Source organism: Bidens hawaiensis, unplaced genomic scaffold, assembly GCF_021521415.1.
Source record: "Bidens hawaiensis isolate Kalapana, Puna unplaced genomic scaffold, B.hawaiensis_p1.1 tig00029282_1, whole genome shotgun sequence".
Lineage (NCBI taxonomy): Eukaryota > Viridiplantae > Streptophyta > Magnoliopsida > Asterales > Asteraceae > Bidens > Bidens hawaiensis.
The window spans coordinates 144,482-162,674 of NW_027494824.1; the positions used below are offsets into that span (position 1 = coordinate 144,482).

At 34.6% G+C, this 18,193-nt stretch overlaps 1 protein-coding gene and 1 pseudogene across 2 annotated transcripts; both read right to left on the bottom strand.

Annotated features, from left to right (window-relative positions):
• Positions 1–1,508: 1,508 nt before the first annotated feature.
• Positions 1,509–3,974, bottom strand: LOC143578493 (laccase-4-like; annotated as a pseudogene). The gene is made up of 6 exons (XR_013143277.1): positions 3,846–3,974; positions 3,581–3,732; positions 3,250–3,494; positions 3,019–3,147; positions 1,772–2,667; positions 1,509–1,684 (listed from the first exon to the last, which is right to left on the bottom strand). The product of XR_013143277.1 is annotated as a laccase-4-like (transcript).
• A 4,691-nt stretch (positions 3,975–8,665) lies between these two features.
• Positions 8,666–11,395, bottom strand: LOC143578492 (laccase-4-like). Its single transcript, XM_077062059.1, has 6 exons — positions 11,243–11,395; positions 10,999–11,150; positions 10,664–10,908; positions 10,435–10,563; positions 9,151–10,071; positions 8,666–9,051 (listed from the first exon to the last, which is right to left on the bottom strand). The coding sequence occupies exons 1-6, from the start codon at positions 11,336–11,338 to the stop codon at positions 8,921–8,923; spliced, it is 1,674 nt and encodes a 557-aa protein (XP_076918174.1). The 5' UTR covers positions 11,339–11,395; the 3' UTR covers positions 8,666–8,920.
• Between the last annotated feature and the right edge of the window lie 6,798 nt (positions 11,396–18,193).

An 18,193-nucleotide genomic window follows, 5' to 3' on the forward strand; every position in this document is an offset into this window, starting at 1 on the left:
GAATTATTCTTATAACACTTCATGATTCTAACGAAAACGAAAAGTAGCACACTTTTAACAAGAGCTATAGATAATTTACAAATAATATTTTAGTTTTATTCTATCGATTTCAAATACCACAATGCATTTCAACCTCAACTTATTACAAGACGTGATTTTTAGCTACTATAATGAGAGTATATAAATCACGTGTTAGTAGAAAATTTGTGATATATGACAAAAGCTAAGAGAGGGTACCACAAAAGACATATTTCCATTTTGTTGTTTTTATCAACTTAGTGTTGTTACAATAATCAAATATATTAGTTGAAATCATTTAATATTTTTTGTAATTTTTTAATAATACTTCTTTATGTTATCCTTAGATCTAATCTTTGATTAGCCAAATACATTAGTCTAGGAACATATTAGTAGAAATTTCCTTTTTAATAAAAGTGGCACGACTTTTAAAGAAGAAAAAACAAAAGGATTTAAAAAAAACTGTATCACGTCTTAACTATTATCAATGCTAATGTTTTAAGGTAATGGAATCCCATTTTCTTGGAAAGCTTACCTTTGATTATTGTATTCATATTAAGCTCTTGTTAAATATCCTAACATATGGCATGCATTTGATTAATAAATATTGGGAAAATTCTCAAAATACGTATTTTCAAAACAAGTTTAAGGTTTTAGTATCGAATTTCAGAAATAGATATGCTGATGTTTTGGGACAGCAACAACGATTCACCACCAATTCTGATTTTTTGGGTATCAAAACGGATGAGACGGTGTTCTCTTTCATCAAATGGCATACCGGTATTGTTCATACTGAATTAATTCACTTTATACATTAGAGCTTTTTATGTGGAAGGAATATTCGTTGTTCATAATCACCATTGGTCCATTACAGATCCTTTTTCCAAAATCAGGTGGTTTTAGGTTGTTGCAAATACGCTAACTAAATCTTAATTTGAAGGATTAGATGCTAGAATTATACTGAATCAACAAATCCCGTGTTAAGAATTCTACTATCATTTCAATTAAATAAAACAGTATGGAATTTCTTTAGCATATGCCCATCACCTAACCCGCACCGCATCACAACCAGCGCTGCCACGTCTTCGTCACCACCGCCTTTCTCGCACCTCCATCACAATCAGTACCACTACTAGTCTACCATATTTGTCAATGGCCACCACAACCACATTCCAACTTTTTTTTACTAAATATACAAGCCAAACATTATTATTTTTCAGTAAAATACATCCAATTCTTTTAACAAAATAAAAAATTTCCATAAATCAAAATCAAACACATATTAGATTAGTAATTTTAAAGCCTTGCAAGCTGTATTTGAAAATGCACAAATAATTACAACCACACAATTTCAAAGCACATGATAAAACAATAGAATTAAGAGAAAGAAAATTAAAATATCTCATACATTAGTTATTAAGTCCAATAGCAGCTAGGCTTCGTTTGTGTTTTTTTTTATTCATCCCGGAGCAACTTAACGTCTTAACATGGCTGCCCAAAAGAACTCTTTGGTAATAATTTGTTCATTAACTGTTCTAACACTTTGGGAGGTCACTAGGAGGTGGGATAACCGACTCATTTGGGCCTTTACCATTGTCTACAACAAATGCCATTTTTAATCCCCATGTCGTATGTACCTCCAAATGACAATGCATGAACCACACACCTATAATTAAAATTTATGACAAGACATCTTAGAATGATTTGGGTTTAGAATCATACGAATATTAGAAACACAAGCAAGATTGTTTACCTGGATTGTCAGCTCTGAATCTAATAGCAGTCCACCCACCAGATGGGACACCAACAGTGTTTCTTTCAACTGGGTCGACCAGATTAAATTTCTTAGGATCCCCCTTCCAACAACAAAAAAGTTAAATCCATGCAAATGAAGTGGATGACTTTCAGGGGTTAACATCCCTGTGTCTTGTAAAACAACTTGTACCGTGGCGTTATAAGGAAGTCTGTATAACCTTGTACCGTTTGTAGTTGCAAGATTTGTTGTTTGTGTACCCGTGTAGTTATATGGCATCAACGGTTTGCTAGGGAAGTCATCGGTGAATACACCGCTTATATTGAAATAATGTGCTTGTAAAAGCGCGGTTTTTGGCATAATAAACGTGACGTTATTAATACTAGCCGCAACCCTACTACCATTGACACAAGTTGAGCATGGATTGATCCCTAGACCAATTGTGAAAAACAACGAATGGTCAATGGTCAACGGAACATTGGCGGGGTATTTTTTGGAATTCAAGCTTCTTAACGAGTTTATGAAACTGTTTACCACAGGAGTGGCGTTTTTTGGTGGCGGGGCAACGAGTTGAGTGGCGGTAGATGATAGAGTGCCTGAATAATGTAGAGACGCGGTGGCAGTAACGTTATCAACCGCAATTGGAGCATCCATAAATGGTGCGACCGCAACTAGGTATTTACCGGCTTTTTGAGTAGCGTTCACAAGAACATTTGTGGTTTGTCCTGGTGCAATTAGAATGGTGTCCGTGGTAAAGGGTTTAACATAGGTTGCATCTACCTCAACAACCGTGAGCTTATGCCCCGCGATCCTAAAAAAGAGCTCTTCATTTAGTGCAGCATTGATGATTCTAAGCATGTATGTCTTTCCTTGATCAACTGGTACTTTGAAGCCACCTGATTTAACAAATATGATAGATTGTAAACTCGTTAGTTAAATGACATATATGTTAATTTGTGAAGTATGCATATCTTAGAGGTGGCAACATAGGTAGCCAAAACCCGAAACACTTTTTGTAAAGCTCTTTATGAACATAGGTCAAAACAGGTCGTTTTAAAGAATGATCATTTGGTACGGGTAAAGCTTGTGACGTTTTAATAAAAATGGGTATCTAACATCACTTTGTGTGATATTCGACCTAGATAACCCATTTCATTTTAAGCTAATTTGTTTTGTTAAGCCCGTTTGACAGAACAAGCATAAAACATAACATGTATCGACCGTTTGAAAGCACTAAAAAATGTTACCGTTTCCCAAACAGTTAGCGATTGGCCCGGGATGGCCATTGATGGTGTGAGCATCTGAAACGTTCGGGGCTTGGCCCAATTTGTTTGCCTGGTTGATCACTGCTTCGGTATCTGATTTCCACCATTCTCCTACGATATTACAAAAAAGTTGCATAGTTTCATAAATTAAATCCGTAACAAAAAATTAAAATATACTCGTATAAAACTAAACAGGTGATCAATTGTATGTACCCAATACAACCACCACTTCTTTATGAGGCTTGGGGTAGGGGTAAGGGACATCGTGCTTAGGCAAAATGACAATCGCACCATGGACCGTGGCCCTTAACCATAAAATGTGTGCGTGCCACCAAAGTGTTCCTCGTTGCCCTGTTAATGTAAAGTTATAAACATACGTCCCCTCAGGCTGAATCGGGCACTGTGTTATGTAAGCCGGGCCATCAGCCCAACCCGTCCTTATTTGTCGCACACCATGCCTATGGTTATTAAAAAGGAAAATCAAAACTTTATTAGTTTGTACCTACCAACATATATATTGCACATATAATCCAACTTATCTCACCAATGAATGCTGACATTATATTTGACATGATTAACCACCTTGATCAATACCGTGTCGTCCTCCCTAGCAACAATTGTCGGGCCAGGGAAGCGACCATTAACCGTCACGATAGGCTTACTTTCACACAATCGTGTTGTGTTCTTCATCACCACCTGCATGGATTATTGAAACCATATAAAAACTCATAACTTTAACGTACATTTTGCTAATGCATACTAATGCATGGAACTAAAACATTAATAACAAAAGAAAGAGAACACAAGACATTGAATTTGTAATGACGGATTCGGCCCTCCACTGGAAAAGAGGAAGCCACCATGAGCATAGCTACCACCAACAACCGGAACCATGTCTCCGCCGTGTCTTCGAGTTGTGTTAATTATAGAAGTTTAAGTTGTATGATGTTGTGACAGATAGAACGCAAGGCTTATAAAGGGAAGTGTTTTTGCTCAAATGTCCCTTTATCCAGTTTGGTGGATAGGGTGGCATGCGGTTTTTTACTTATCTGTTATACAAACTAATTAATTCAACAAATTAATATAAAGTAAAATGAAAGGGATTTGGTGTAATATCTGTAATATTTTACTTAGCAGCTACACATAAGTGGTTATGTGAAAACCAACTTTTATACCATAAGCAAAGTATGTTTTGGGTACCATTCGGTGATAAGCTATAGACCGGTTGTCGAATCAACACAAAATCGATCACACCAAAACAAATTAATTCCGATCGTCCCTATAAATTTTGACACTGACCATCATGAAATTTCAAGATAAGAAAAACCAGACTAGAAATTTTTAAATTTACAAATATAAATCTTATATAAATAATAAAGCCCAACAAACATCTAATTAATATAAATATTTTAACCCACAACTGTACAAACAAAAAAACTGTGTCCATGTTTTAATGTTAATAGTTAAATTGTGTAAACTAAATTGCCAAAAAGTGAAACTTGTTCAAGGCTTTAAGCCAATTTGACTAGTTAATAGTCAAATTGTTTAAAAGTGAACAGAAGTAGGGCTGTAAGTGACGTCCGCCCCCTTGGCAAGAAGTTCGTTTACGTTCGTCCATTTAATACATGAACCGGATATGGACAAAAAATTTCGTTCGGTAAGCTTAACGAACGAACACGAACAAGGGCCAAGTCCGTTCGATAGTGTTCGTGAACGTCCGGTAACGTGTATCCGATTACGCACGGTAATGTTCGTTTGGTAACGTCCGTATGGTATTGTAAGTGTTTAGATCTATCAAGTATTGTAATTTAATTGTAGAATATCTAGTGTTATTAATCACACTTTTGTATTACTACATATGTCCGATGTCTCTTATAGTGATCCACTTTATATTAATATATTAAGTGTTAAAGGTATTTGGGTATTATATGATGTAATTCCAAATTTGTAGGTAAAGTTGTTTGGATTTATGTTTGGAATTAATATTATGTTTGTCAATTAATGTCCGTTGTCCATAAAATAGAGTACAACCGAGTATTTATTTAGATACTTCAACTCTATGATATGTTCTAGTTGACCATAAAATAGAGTATCATCTTCCCCTATTGGAACGACACCACTGTTCTGAGTAGTGCGTCGGATATCACGTCTGTGTACCACAAACCTAACTCCATTGACTATGCGAACATCGTAAGAACATGCTCTCGTTGAACCATAGGACAATGCTAATAATTCATTGGTATAGTCAGTAGACATATTATATGATGACGAAGATGCAGAAGTATCTGCTTTATATCTAAACCATGAGGAAAATTCCGTTTTCATGTCGTGTTCAGGAAATTCAGCTTTAAATTTACTGGACGAGGAACACAAAGCTTAAACTAGTTTAGCATATATAATAGCTACAGTGAAAATGAAGAAAATCAGAATACCTTACGATTTGTAGTCTTCAATTTCATGGTAGTTGTTCAATACAAAATAATATAATGATTCCTTAGCCACTTCAAAGCGATCAATGATTTTCGCCTTGGACATTGGTCGACATTGAGATGAAAAGACATGAAACAACCTCTGTGGAATATCAGCGTCCGCATTTATACCTGGATGGTTGAATTTGGTTCAGATACCCTCAAGATACATAGAGGAAAGGGTCAATGCTTCATCTGCAACATAACCTTATGCTATTGAGCCTTCAGGCCTTGCTTTGTTTCTGACATATGCTTTTAGCTTTTTCATATATCTTTCGAAAGGATACATCCATCTCATATATACAAGACCACCAAGAATAGCTTCTTGAGGTAAATGAAGAACTAGATGAACCATTATGTCAAGAAATGTTGGAGGATATATCAATTCCAAATTGCATAATATATTTACCAAATTCTTTTCTTGTTTATGCATATATTTCACATCTAATGATCGTGCACATATTTTTTTAAACAAGGTGCAACTCGAACCGCTATTGGTAGAAATCGTTGCATGAGCATGTGATAATCATGAGATTTTAACCCAATTATATTTGAACTATCTGAAAACACCTTATTTTTAAAGTTGGATCCAAAACCATTAGGCAATCTCACTCCTCTAATGAACTGACAAAAATGTTCTCGTTCATCAGCTGTGAAAGAGTAAGGAGCAAGCGATTGGTCGAACTTGTTTATTCTATTCGTTGTTAGCCATAAATTTTCTCAAATACCATCTTTTCTATGTCTTCTCTTGCTTTATACGTGTATTTTGATTTTTTTTCTATAATAGAGTACCTAACAAGCTCTCTACCACATTTTTCTCTATGTGCATAACATCAAGCTTGTGTTTTAAAAGGAGAGAAAACCAATAGTCTAGCTCAAAGAAGGTACTTCGTTTAGTCCAATTCAACTCTGACGAAGCACGTTTTCTTTTCACCCCTCCATGGTTAGGATGTTTCCTCGAAACACGGTCAGGGAGGCGATCTAGTTGTCCTAATATTTTTGCATTAGTCACCGTCTAGGAGGATTTCTTGTCTCTATTTTTCCATCAAACGACAAATCTTGCCTCCATTTATGTTACTTGCTCAAGAGTATGTGACCAACAAAAGCAATCTTACTTTTTACAGTTCATGAGAGTATATCTTCATTACAAGTAGTGCATGCTTTATACCCTTGACCACTCCATACAGACAAGCTGCTACGAGCGAGGTAATCGTTGATAGTCCACAATAGTACAAAAGACATCTTGAATACAGTTTTGGTTGATGAATCGCTCATTTGAACTCCTTCGCCCCACAACATTTTCAACTCATCCACTAAAGGCCTTAGGAAAAGATCAGATGTCTTTTCCAGGTGATTTAAGGCCGGGAATTAGCAAAGTCGGTATGAAAGAACACTCTTGAATTTTTGAATGGTTAAAAATGTACCCCTAGTGAAAGTAAATTCTTTTCACTCAAATTTGTAGGGATGACTTGTCATCTCTATAAGTTATAATATTTTGAATTGTTGAATTTTTTTATTTTGATCATTTATTAAAGAAAACCACACACACATACATATTAAATGTTGAAGGTTGTAGAGATGACACAAGTTAAAGAATTTTTTAGGGCTTGTTTTTATCTAACCCGAATTAAAGAAAATTAATAAATAAAAGTTAATTTCAATCTATAGGGATGACGTGTTGTCTATATAGGGTTATCAAACTTAAAAAGAACTCATATAGAGACAACATATCATCCCTATATGGTGAACTATAGACACAACTTGTGTTGTCGACTTGTCCCTATAGGTTTCGTCCCTGTATGGTATTTTTCTTGTAGTGTGGTGCCTTCGTGCCTCTAGGTAACTCCCTTACCCTAATTATGTTCCAAGTGAAATATGATGTGTTAGGACTTTTGCCGTTTACCAGGTTATTAAATTTTCAAATTGAGTCTCATCGGGTTTTTTGTGCGACAAGAAAGTAATGGAGAAAAAGATGCGGGGGTCCGGATTTATACGTAGTTATATTGAAAAAATAAAAACAATGTTAATTATATAAAAAATTAAAAAGGATACATCCATGTTACCACTCCACAACAATATAAAAAAAAGATTTCCTCATCATTAAAAAAAATGTTAGAACCTATAGTTTAAATAAAATAGATAATTGAGTTAATTGAAACGTTTTTTTTTAACTTAAGTGATTTAATTGAAACATTTTTAAAACCTGATTAGTATTCTATGAAGTTAAACAAAATAAGTTCATGTTATGATGTTAGTTTAAAGCTAAACATACAAAAATAGAAAGAGCGGCAATTAAGATACGAACAAACGCGAATACTTGATAGTTGATAGATGGAGCCCGGAGCCACTGTCTCTGCCGACTACCGCCTAGTTCCTCCGCCTCCTGTCGTGCAGTTGTCCTTTGCCCTCAGGTTATTCCCTTAACCTAATTACGTTCCAAGTGAAATATGGTGGCTGATAGACAACAACAAACTTCCCATCCTGAAAAAAAGTTCTTGGTCCGCCACTCACACCTGAATGACCCATACAATCATACATAATTCATACTGATCAATGTTTGAATATACTTGACAGTTGACACTTAAAGTCGATGATGATGTTTGCCTAGATTAAATGAGATCTTCCATTCCAGACCTTGTAACATCACATTTGGTCTGATTTTAGCCTTGCTTGTGTCAAATTTTCTTTAAAACTCACACATCTCAGTGTTTGGGACTTAGAAGGGCGTAACAAAATATGAAGAACGAGTTATGACGTCCAAATCAACGCTTAAGAACTGAATCTTAAAACTCCTAAAGCTTCTGGTGAGCATGAAACATCACCAAAAGTACCATCATTATATCCAAACGATAGTTAAAAATCAAACATAAAGAGTTTTTTAGTTTATATCAAGGTTTCTTACCAAGATGAAGGAGGTTGCTTATAACCAATGTTAAGAATCAAATTACAAATTATCTGAGAAGAACACACTAATCAAGCCTCCTTGAACCCAAAAATTTCAGAATTTTGACTTCACACACTCACCATATGTAGTTAAGTTTTTAATTATCCTATAGATGAATGGAATAAATTAAGTTGTTAAAGAGCCATGATCATGTGTTTTAACTTTTAACCAAAGGTAACAAAGGTGGAATCCGTAAACTAAAACTAAACACATAATAAATCCACAACCAAAGATATCTTAGATTAGTATTTTTAAAGCCTTACAAGCTGTATTTGAAAATCCACAAATAATTACAACCACTCAACTTCATAGGACAATATATATAAGATAGAAATTTAAAATCTCAAGTCACTAATACATGTATTTAAGACCAATAGCAACTTGGCTTGGTTTGTACTTGGTTTATTAGACCAGGAGCAACTTTGTTTTGGCTGCCCTAAAGAACTCTTTGGTAATTTGCTCATTAATTGTTCTAACACTTTGGGAGGTCACTAGGAGGTGGTATAACCGACTCGTTTGGGCCTTTACCATTGTCTACAACAAATGCCATTTTTAGTCCCCATGTTGTGTGTACTTCCAAATGACAATGCATGAACCACACGCCTAGAAGATTTAAAACAAAAAAATGGAATGATAAATGTTTCATATAAAACAATGAAAGATTGTAGAATTAAAAGAATATTAGTAAGCAATATTGTTTACCTGGATTGTCAGCTCTGAACCTAATAGCAGTCCAACCACCAGCCGGGACACCAACGGTGTTTCTTTCAACAGGGTCAACTAAATTAAATTTCTTAGGATCAGTAGCAGGGTTGTAGTTACCAATCCCCCTTCCGACAACAAAAAAGTTAAACCCGTGCAAATGAAGTGGATGACTCTCGGGGGTTAACATCCCTGTGTCTTGTAAAACAACTTGTACGGTGGCGTTATAAGGAAGCCTATATAACCTTGTACCATTTGTCGTTGCAAAATTCGTTGGTTGTGTGCCCGTGTAGTTATACGTTATTAACGGTTTGCTAGGGAAGTCTTCGGTGAATACACCACTTATATTGAAATAATGTGCTTGTAAAAGCGCAGTTTTTGGCATAATAAACGTGACATTATTAATACTAGCTGCAACCCTGCTACCATTAACACAAGTTGAACATGGGTTGATCCCTAGACCAATTGTGAAAAACAACGAATGGTCAACAGTCAACGGAACATTTGCGGGGTATTTTTTGGAATTCAAGCTTCTTAACGAGTTTATGAAATTGTTAGCCACAGGAGTGGCGTTTTTTGGTGGCGGGGCAACGAGTTGAGTGGCGGTAGATGATAGAGTGCCTGAATAATGTAGAGACGCGGTGGCAGTAACGTTATCAACCGCAATTGGAGCATCCATAAATGGTGCGACCGCAACTAGGTATTTACCGGCCTTTTGAGTAGCGTTCACAAGAACATTTGTGGTTTGTCCTGGTGCAATTAGAATGGTGTCCGTGGTAAAGGGTTTAACATAAGTTGCATCAACCTCAACAACCGTGAGCTTATGCCCCGCAATCCTAAAAAAGAGCTCTTCATTTAGTGCAGCATTGATGATTCTAAGCATGTATGTCTTTCCTTGATCAACTGGTACTTTGAAGCCACCTGATTTAACAAATATGATTGATTTGTTTAAACTCTTTATGAAAACATAGGAGTAAATATGATACCAATGTTATGTTGATACATCAAAAAATGGGCAGGAGTGAGGACTGAGGAGTCAAGTGAAAATGGGTTTGTTTTAAAGAATTATCATTTTGGTTTAGGTCAGAACGGGTTTTTGACTAAACTAAAATAGGTATGGGTAGAAACGGGTTGTTTTTAAAATAATGGTCAGTTTGGTATAAGAACAACATTTTTGAGCTATATTCGACCAGATGAGCCATATTCATTGTGTTTTTACCCGTTTGATCAGTTAGATATAAAACATAACGTGCATTGGCTATTTGAAAGTACTTAAAATCCTACCATTTGCCAAACAGTTAGCGATAGGCCCGGGGTGGCCATTAATGGTGTGAGCGTCTGAAACGTTAGGGGCTTGGCCCAAATTGTTTGCCTGGTTGATCACTGCTTCGGTATCTGATTTCCACCATTCTCCTACAAAATTTACAAAATATATTGTTTAATTAATAACTTAAATATGTGACCAAACTAAAATGAAACAAATTAAAACAAGCTAGTGATCAATTGTATGTACCCAATACAACCACAACTTCTTTATGAGGCTTGGGGTAGGGGTAAGGGACACCGCGCTTAGGCAAAATGACAATCGCACCATGGACCGTGGCCCTTAGCCATAAAATGTGTGCGTGCCACCAAAGTGTTCCTCGTTGTCCTGTTAACGTAAAGTTATAAACATACTCCCCCTTGGGCTGAATCGGGCATTGTGTTATGTAAGCCGGGCCATCAGCCCAACCCGTCCTTATTTGTCGTACACCATGCCTATGGTTATTAAAAAGGAAGATCAACACTTTATACTATTCAACATATTCATACATAGAAAATTAATATAACTAATCAAACTCATCTCACCAATGGATGCTGACATTATACTTGACATGATTAACCACCTTGATCAAAACCGTGTCGTCCTCCCTAGCCACTATTGTTGGGCCAGGGAAACGACCATTAACCGTCACAATAGGCTTACTTTCGCACAATCGTGTCGTCTTCTTCATCACCACCTGCATGCATTATTGGAACCATATCAAAACTCATAATTTTAACGTACATTTTGTTTATGCATGGCACTAAAAGAGTAATAATAAACATATACATTGAATTTGTAATGACGGATTCGACCCTCCACCGGAAAAGAGGAAGCCACCATGAGCATGGCTACCACCGCCAGCCGGAACCATGTCTCCGCCATGTCTTTCAGTTGTGTTTATGGTTGAAGTTTTAGTTGCTTGATGTGGTTGTAAATAGAACACAAGGCTTATAAAGGGAAGTGGTTTTGCTCAAATGTCCCTTTATCTAGTTTGGTGGATAGGGTACGCACGCGTATTTTTCTTATTTGGTTTGACAAACAAATTCAATAAAATATAAAATATAAAATAAAATATTGGAAGAAATTTGGTATAATATCTGCAATAATTTACTTCTCATCTACACAAAAGTAGTTACGTGACAACCAACTTTTAGACTCTAAGCTAAGTATTGCATATTTCTTTTACATAAATATATACATATATACCACGTCAAGACCAGCACCAATGGTGAAATTTGGATGAAAACGTGTGGGGACTTAGTGCGCATAAAATGTTTCATAAACGCATAGGAAAGGGGGGGGGCCTCAAAATTTTCGGACGAAAACAAATAAATTTACACTAATAATAATTAAAAGGCGGGCCCCTTAGCTCTCTATACTAAGCTTCGCCGCTGACTGACACAAATGTTTTGAGGCTCAAAGTGCTTAATAAAAGTTAAGGCGTTCTTTAAAAAGGAAATTTATTTTGCTTTTTCATCCTATGATTTCTATATCATATATGATACGTACATGCAAATTGTAGACCAAGAGCTCCATTGCCAACAATCCATAAACCGAGATTTTTTACATATTACTTTTTCTGAATAAGGGGTCGGATCTTAAAGCCATATTTCTCTATTAATTTCACTCGATTGGACCGCCTTTGGTCTCGAGGGGTTAACCTAAAAGAATGTAAAATACATTAAAAAAAATGTGAGTTATAAGTATGGCTTTGCATTCACGTGTATCAGGGGCGATGGAAATTTGCGTTTATTTACCTACTCGAAAGTAACAATATTCGTAAATCTGACGCACCATTATAAGATCGAGTTAATTAGATGAACAATTGTATTTGGGGAAGAGTATTTGAAGGCCACAAACTCATTACAAGGTAAAAATTTAAACTTTAAGAAGAAAAAATTTAGAGACACCATTTTGTAACTTGTAATTGGTGGATACACTTTGTAATGAGCTTAAATGTTGGCATTAGACATTTTGAATGCCATTTTTTAGAAAAAAAATGTATAGAAATACTAAATGCGAAATTAAAACGAACAAAATTTAGGAATATTATGGTGTAATATTTTTTAGAGAATAATAAAATATATCCAAGTTATTTTAGATTTAAATAAAAATAATTATTTGTTTATAAGACTTATAATTCCTAATTCTAGAAGGGGAGTTGGAGATAATAGTGGATTGATCACACACCAATAGTTAAAAAAACAACACTTGACCAAACAAGACTGCAACTGTTGCACAAACGTCACTACTTCACCAATCGCACCATGGTCAAACAGATTACGCTAGTGATCTTCATAAGTGAGACTGTTCACCAAATTATTAATATATTAAAGTTCATTTTAAAGTTAATTCTTTTTTTTATTATTATCAATAAAAACTAGTAAGGTCCCTAGACACGTTGGGTGGGAACTTGACAAGAGACCCGAATATCAAAACCCGGAGACTCAAACACGTAATAATGACTATTACTTCAAAACAACAGTAAAAAGTTATATAAAAATATTAAAAAAAAATTGGTTAGTATATGTTTGACCAATTACGGTATCCATGTGATATCAACATTCGGCATATCATAAAGAAGAGAAAACCTAGAAAAATACCATGATATGTCAAAAGGATATTGACACATGTTTTACATCAATTAAAAACGAAAATACACATATCATTAATGGTTTTGATGGTACGAATATCGGTACCGATGTGTTTTGGTCATAATCGGCATGGTAACAATATTGTTGGACAATATCAATTTGATTTGACATGGTACTGATCGTGCTAGCACTCGTCATAGCTTATGATACAAAAAAAAATATATTATGTGCAAACATAACTTTGTTTTCAATGAACTTATATGCTTTTTTTGCGAATGCAATAACGGCATATCATAGATAAAATAAAAATAAATTCATCGAAACGGCATTTTCAAAAGTTTTAAAATATAAACTTTGGAGTGCTTTTTTTTTAACGGCCAACTAAGTAACGCCGGGTACTCTGTACGCGGCCCCCATTGACTAAAGGTAGCCCGAGCCGGCCACTAGTCCGGACGGACGGAGCCCTAGCGGTCCACCTATTGAGGGATTCACCGGATAAAACCCGACCCCCAGGCCCGCCAAATTGCACGACAGCGAGGAGCCGGTAAAACCAAGTGAGATCAGGACTCGAACCCTGGCAAGCCAGAGTCATCCCTCGTATCTCCCACATAAATTGGTGATAATGAGGTTTGAACCCCCTACCTCTCACTTGTAAAGTGAGTGCTCTACCATTAAACCACATCCAATTTATTTTGGAGTGCTAATATTAAAACTATGGAAACCTTTAAAAGTGGTTTGATAATATTAAATCATGAAAACTTAATTCCTTTTTTTTATTGGGTGGGGGTAAATATTAAAAGAGTCTTACTAGAGACATCTAGACACCTGTATACGGGGCATATTGGGAAGTTTTTTTTTTTTTGAAAAAGGGTGGGTGTCCCTAGAAAACCCTTATTAAAATCATGCAAACTTTGTGGGCTTGCTAAGAATAGCTAAGATTTCCAGAATAAGATGTCATTCGTTTGATGAGAAATAAAAAGGAATATCAAAAATTCGAGTGGCTGAAGCTGAAGCTGAAGCAGCTACTTTCAAAGTAACAGAAAGAAAAGCAACGACTGGAGTGGGAGAGTTAGAGTCGAAAAGAGGATTCCTCACTTCTTTCTCTCATTCAAAAACGTGCATGAGACTTTCATCTCACACGGCTCCTAAGTGATAAAAGAAAGAAGAACTCCCCTGGTTTCTTTTTTGATTACCTTCATCGCATATGTACAAGCCCAAAGATTTCTTTTTTTTTTATTTTATTAACTAAAATGCACAGTTGGTGGCAAATTAGTAACCTATGTAGTCGCTAAAAGTTTATCGATTTTCTAAAGGTTTTCCATAATATTAATATTATTAGTGTCGATAGACGAAATAGGTGAAAGATGATGCGTGAATAGATGAGCAACTGAGCAAGAATGGTATTGGGCCGAGGTGGAGATAATGTGGCAAAGGACATAACATGGAGAATAAGAAGAAGCATGGCCAACCCGCTTTCATTGTACACCAAAGATGAAAATGGGCAATAAGAGATAGAGCAACGGGATGTGGAACAAGATTATTGTAAACATAGACAAACTGAGGGAATATTTTGATTTCTCATTAACTTCAAGTAAGTTTACAACTTATATATGTATATTTATCAGAAACAAAAACAGACGTAACTCAACAGCTGAAAAAGCTCCGGATCGATAAGAAAAACTAGACCCTAACATAATCTATAACTTGAACTTCCGGATAAGCTAGTCTCTAACATGAACCATGAAAAGTACCACAATGACCAAAGATGTTAATTGAACATTCACATAAACAAATCATCCGGATAACAATTTAAAAAGACACATAACGTCCTCAAAAAATTAATTTTCGTCGATAATAGATAGATAGATTCGAAACAATTTTATTGTATCTAACGATAATGCTAGATAGATACCAACAGATAAAATGTCATCGTTGTAATTGTGTACACACTTTGGAATGTTGTATATTCATCAGAGTTTACACGTTAAGTTGAAAGTTAAGTTTTAAAAAATATTATATAAATAGGAAAATAGTATTTTTAATTGTGTAGACTCACAACAGGACGGCAATGATACTTTCAAACGCCATCTCCACTTTGGTGGGATGGTAAAGGCTTTGGCCTTTTGGGTGAGAGGTCCAGGGTTCGATTCCTGGCATTGGTGGTATAATGTAAATAGTAAGAGAAGCTTTGCCATTCATAAAAAAAATAAAAAAAAATGATACTTTCAAACATCATGCATTACAATACTTCAATTGAATCTAAATGCTGACAGCTATTTTCGTTCATATATGCACTAAAAAAAATAATACTAAATCGTATCATATTATAAAATAGAATAACAGGATTTTGACGGCAATGTATAATAAGAAAAATAGATTTGAAACAATCAAATATATCAAATCGAATTAAGTTAGTCGGTTTAGCATTGCGATTCACACTATACTTCAGTTCATGGTTTCGATGGTTAGCTAGTTTAGCTATTCTTTAAACTTGAAATCAGACGTTTAAATGAAGTTGTTTTAATTTACCTATACAATTTATATGTGGGTTTTTTTTGGTTTTTTTTTTTTTGAGATATTTATCATTGTAAATTTTTAGTAATGAAAACTGCCAAACCTATAAAACCAACTACCTAGTTCATTCACGAACTTGTCATTTTCAGAATCATAATTGGCGGTTCGCATAACTTTTATTTAAACCAGAGACTACAAACGCCCATGGTTTATATATGAAAGAGCTATCTTGGCACGTTCAAGTAATGATATCACTTTCAATTTGGACACCATTGTTTAATGTTTAATGTTCACACTTTTATTTAATATGTTAATGTTTTTTTATTGATTTTTTTGTAACATTTGTTTTTATCAGACAAACATAACATTCGTACAAATGATAATTGCCTTTTATTTGTCTTGCTAATGTCCATTATATTAAATAAATATTCTATTTCTCTATTTATAACTATAAATAGGAGGGGCAATTAATGAAACGATCAAGTTCATCACATCATTCATAAGATAAAAAAAACACTCCCAAAATCTATTGATATTAGCGAGGCTAGTTCTGGAACCAGGTATTATTATTATTATTATTATTATTATTATTATTATTATTATTATTATTATTATTATTATTATCTTGTACCATCTTAACTCTTTAACCCTAGTCTATCGTTGGTTGGATGACTCATATATTTCTTCATTTTTCGTATCTCATATACGTTGATACGGTACTTGACTCATGTATGTATGTGTTTTGCTTCCCTTTATGTGTTAGGGTCACAATTCTAACTTGTTCGCTTAGTCTACTTAGATGTATGATCTTATTAATGTTAGTCGGTTTAGCATTGTGATTCACACTATACTTCAGTTCATGGTTTCGATGGTTAGCTAGTTTAGCTATTCAGTTCTGTTTTAAACTTGAAATCAGACGTTTAAATGAAGTTGTTTAATTAACCTATACAATTTATATATGTGTGTGTGTTTTTTTTGTATCTTTTTGGGATATTTATCATTATAAATTTTAGTAATGAAAACTGCCAAACCTATAAAGCCAGCTAGCTAGTTCATTCACGAACTTGTCATTTTCGGAATCATAATTGGCGGTTCCCATAAATTTTATTTAAACCAGAGACTACAAACGCCCATGGTTTATATATAAAAGAGTTATCTTGGGACGTTCTCACTTTCAATTTGGACACCATTGTTTAATGTTTAATGTTTAATGTTTAATGTTTACACTTTTATTTAACTGTTAAAGGTTATTTTTTATTGATTTTTTTGTAACATTATGTTTTTATCATACGAACATAACATTCTATCATTTCCTTTTATTTGTCTTGCTAATGTCCTTTATATTAAATGTTCTACTTGTCTATTTATAACTACAAATAGGAGGGGCAATCAATGAAACGATCAAGTTCATCACATCATTCATAAGATAAAAAAAAAAAAACTCCCAAAATCTATTGGTATTAGCGAGGTTAGTTCTGGAACCAGGTATTATTATTATTATTATTATTATTATTATTATTATTGTCATCTTGTACCATCTTAACTCTTTAACCCTAGTCTATCGTTGGATGACTCATATCTTTCTTCATTTTTCGTATCCCATATATGTTGATACGTACGGTACTTGACTCATGTATGTGTTTTGCTTGCATTTATGTGTTAGGGTCACAATTCTAACTTGTTCGCTTAGTCTACTTAGATGTATGGGTTAAAGGATTCACTTTACGAATGAGTCGATTTAAATTGTACATGAATTACTTAAACGTCATCTAACGCATATTGGAAAGTATCCTAAGGCGTGATAATGCTTACAATCTTTTAACATATTCTATTATCAACAACGTAAAGATATGTTGGTGATTTCTTGTCATCAAGTCATTTTAGTTACCTAAGCTTTACATGAGTTATGAGGTATGGATTACACGCTCTTCCAAGAGTAATCAAATTCCGATACCAAGGAACCTCGAAGGTTCAAAGGGGCAGCATCCCTTTGGCGAGTCCAAGGGGCTGAGCTTGCTATGGTTAGTTGGATGTGAACTAAACATCAGTTTTTACAGAGCATGAGTAGAAAATGATCATGAGTAGTAACCGAGCCATCTATAGGAATTGGTCAATCTACAATGACTGCAATTAATAGCAACTTGAGCAATTAGCAACAACCGTGATTGATAATAAGTTGGACAATCATTAGCAACTTGGACGATCAACAGTATATGAGCGAGCCCCTAAATAAGAATTAGTAGTAACTAAGATATAATGATAACAAAAATCAATCATCTAAATTATTGCTGACAAAGTTTCTATTGATAGTAACCATACTAACTCTCAACCGTTTTAAGCCAATTGTCACATTGTTTCATGAAGAATTGTGTTGTTTCAGCTTACCATTGTGAAGATTCGAAACTTATAAAAATGAAATTCTTTGGTCTATTTTGGGTACTGTTTTCGCAACATATGAACACACACTTGCACTCGTTTTCTTTCTGATTAAAAATTCTGAAAGTACAATTGAAATACTGTATTCAGACAATGAACAACTATCTGGACAAATACGTACTACTAAAGCTCAAGTATAATTGTCTTTTAATCATATAAAGAGATTATCAAAACATTTTTGGGACACGGTATA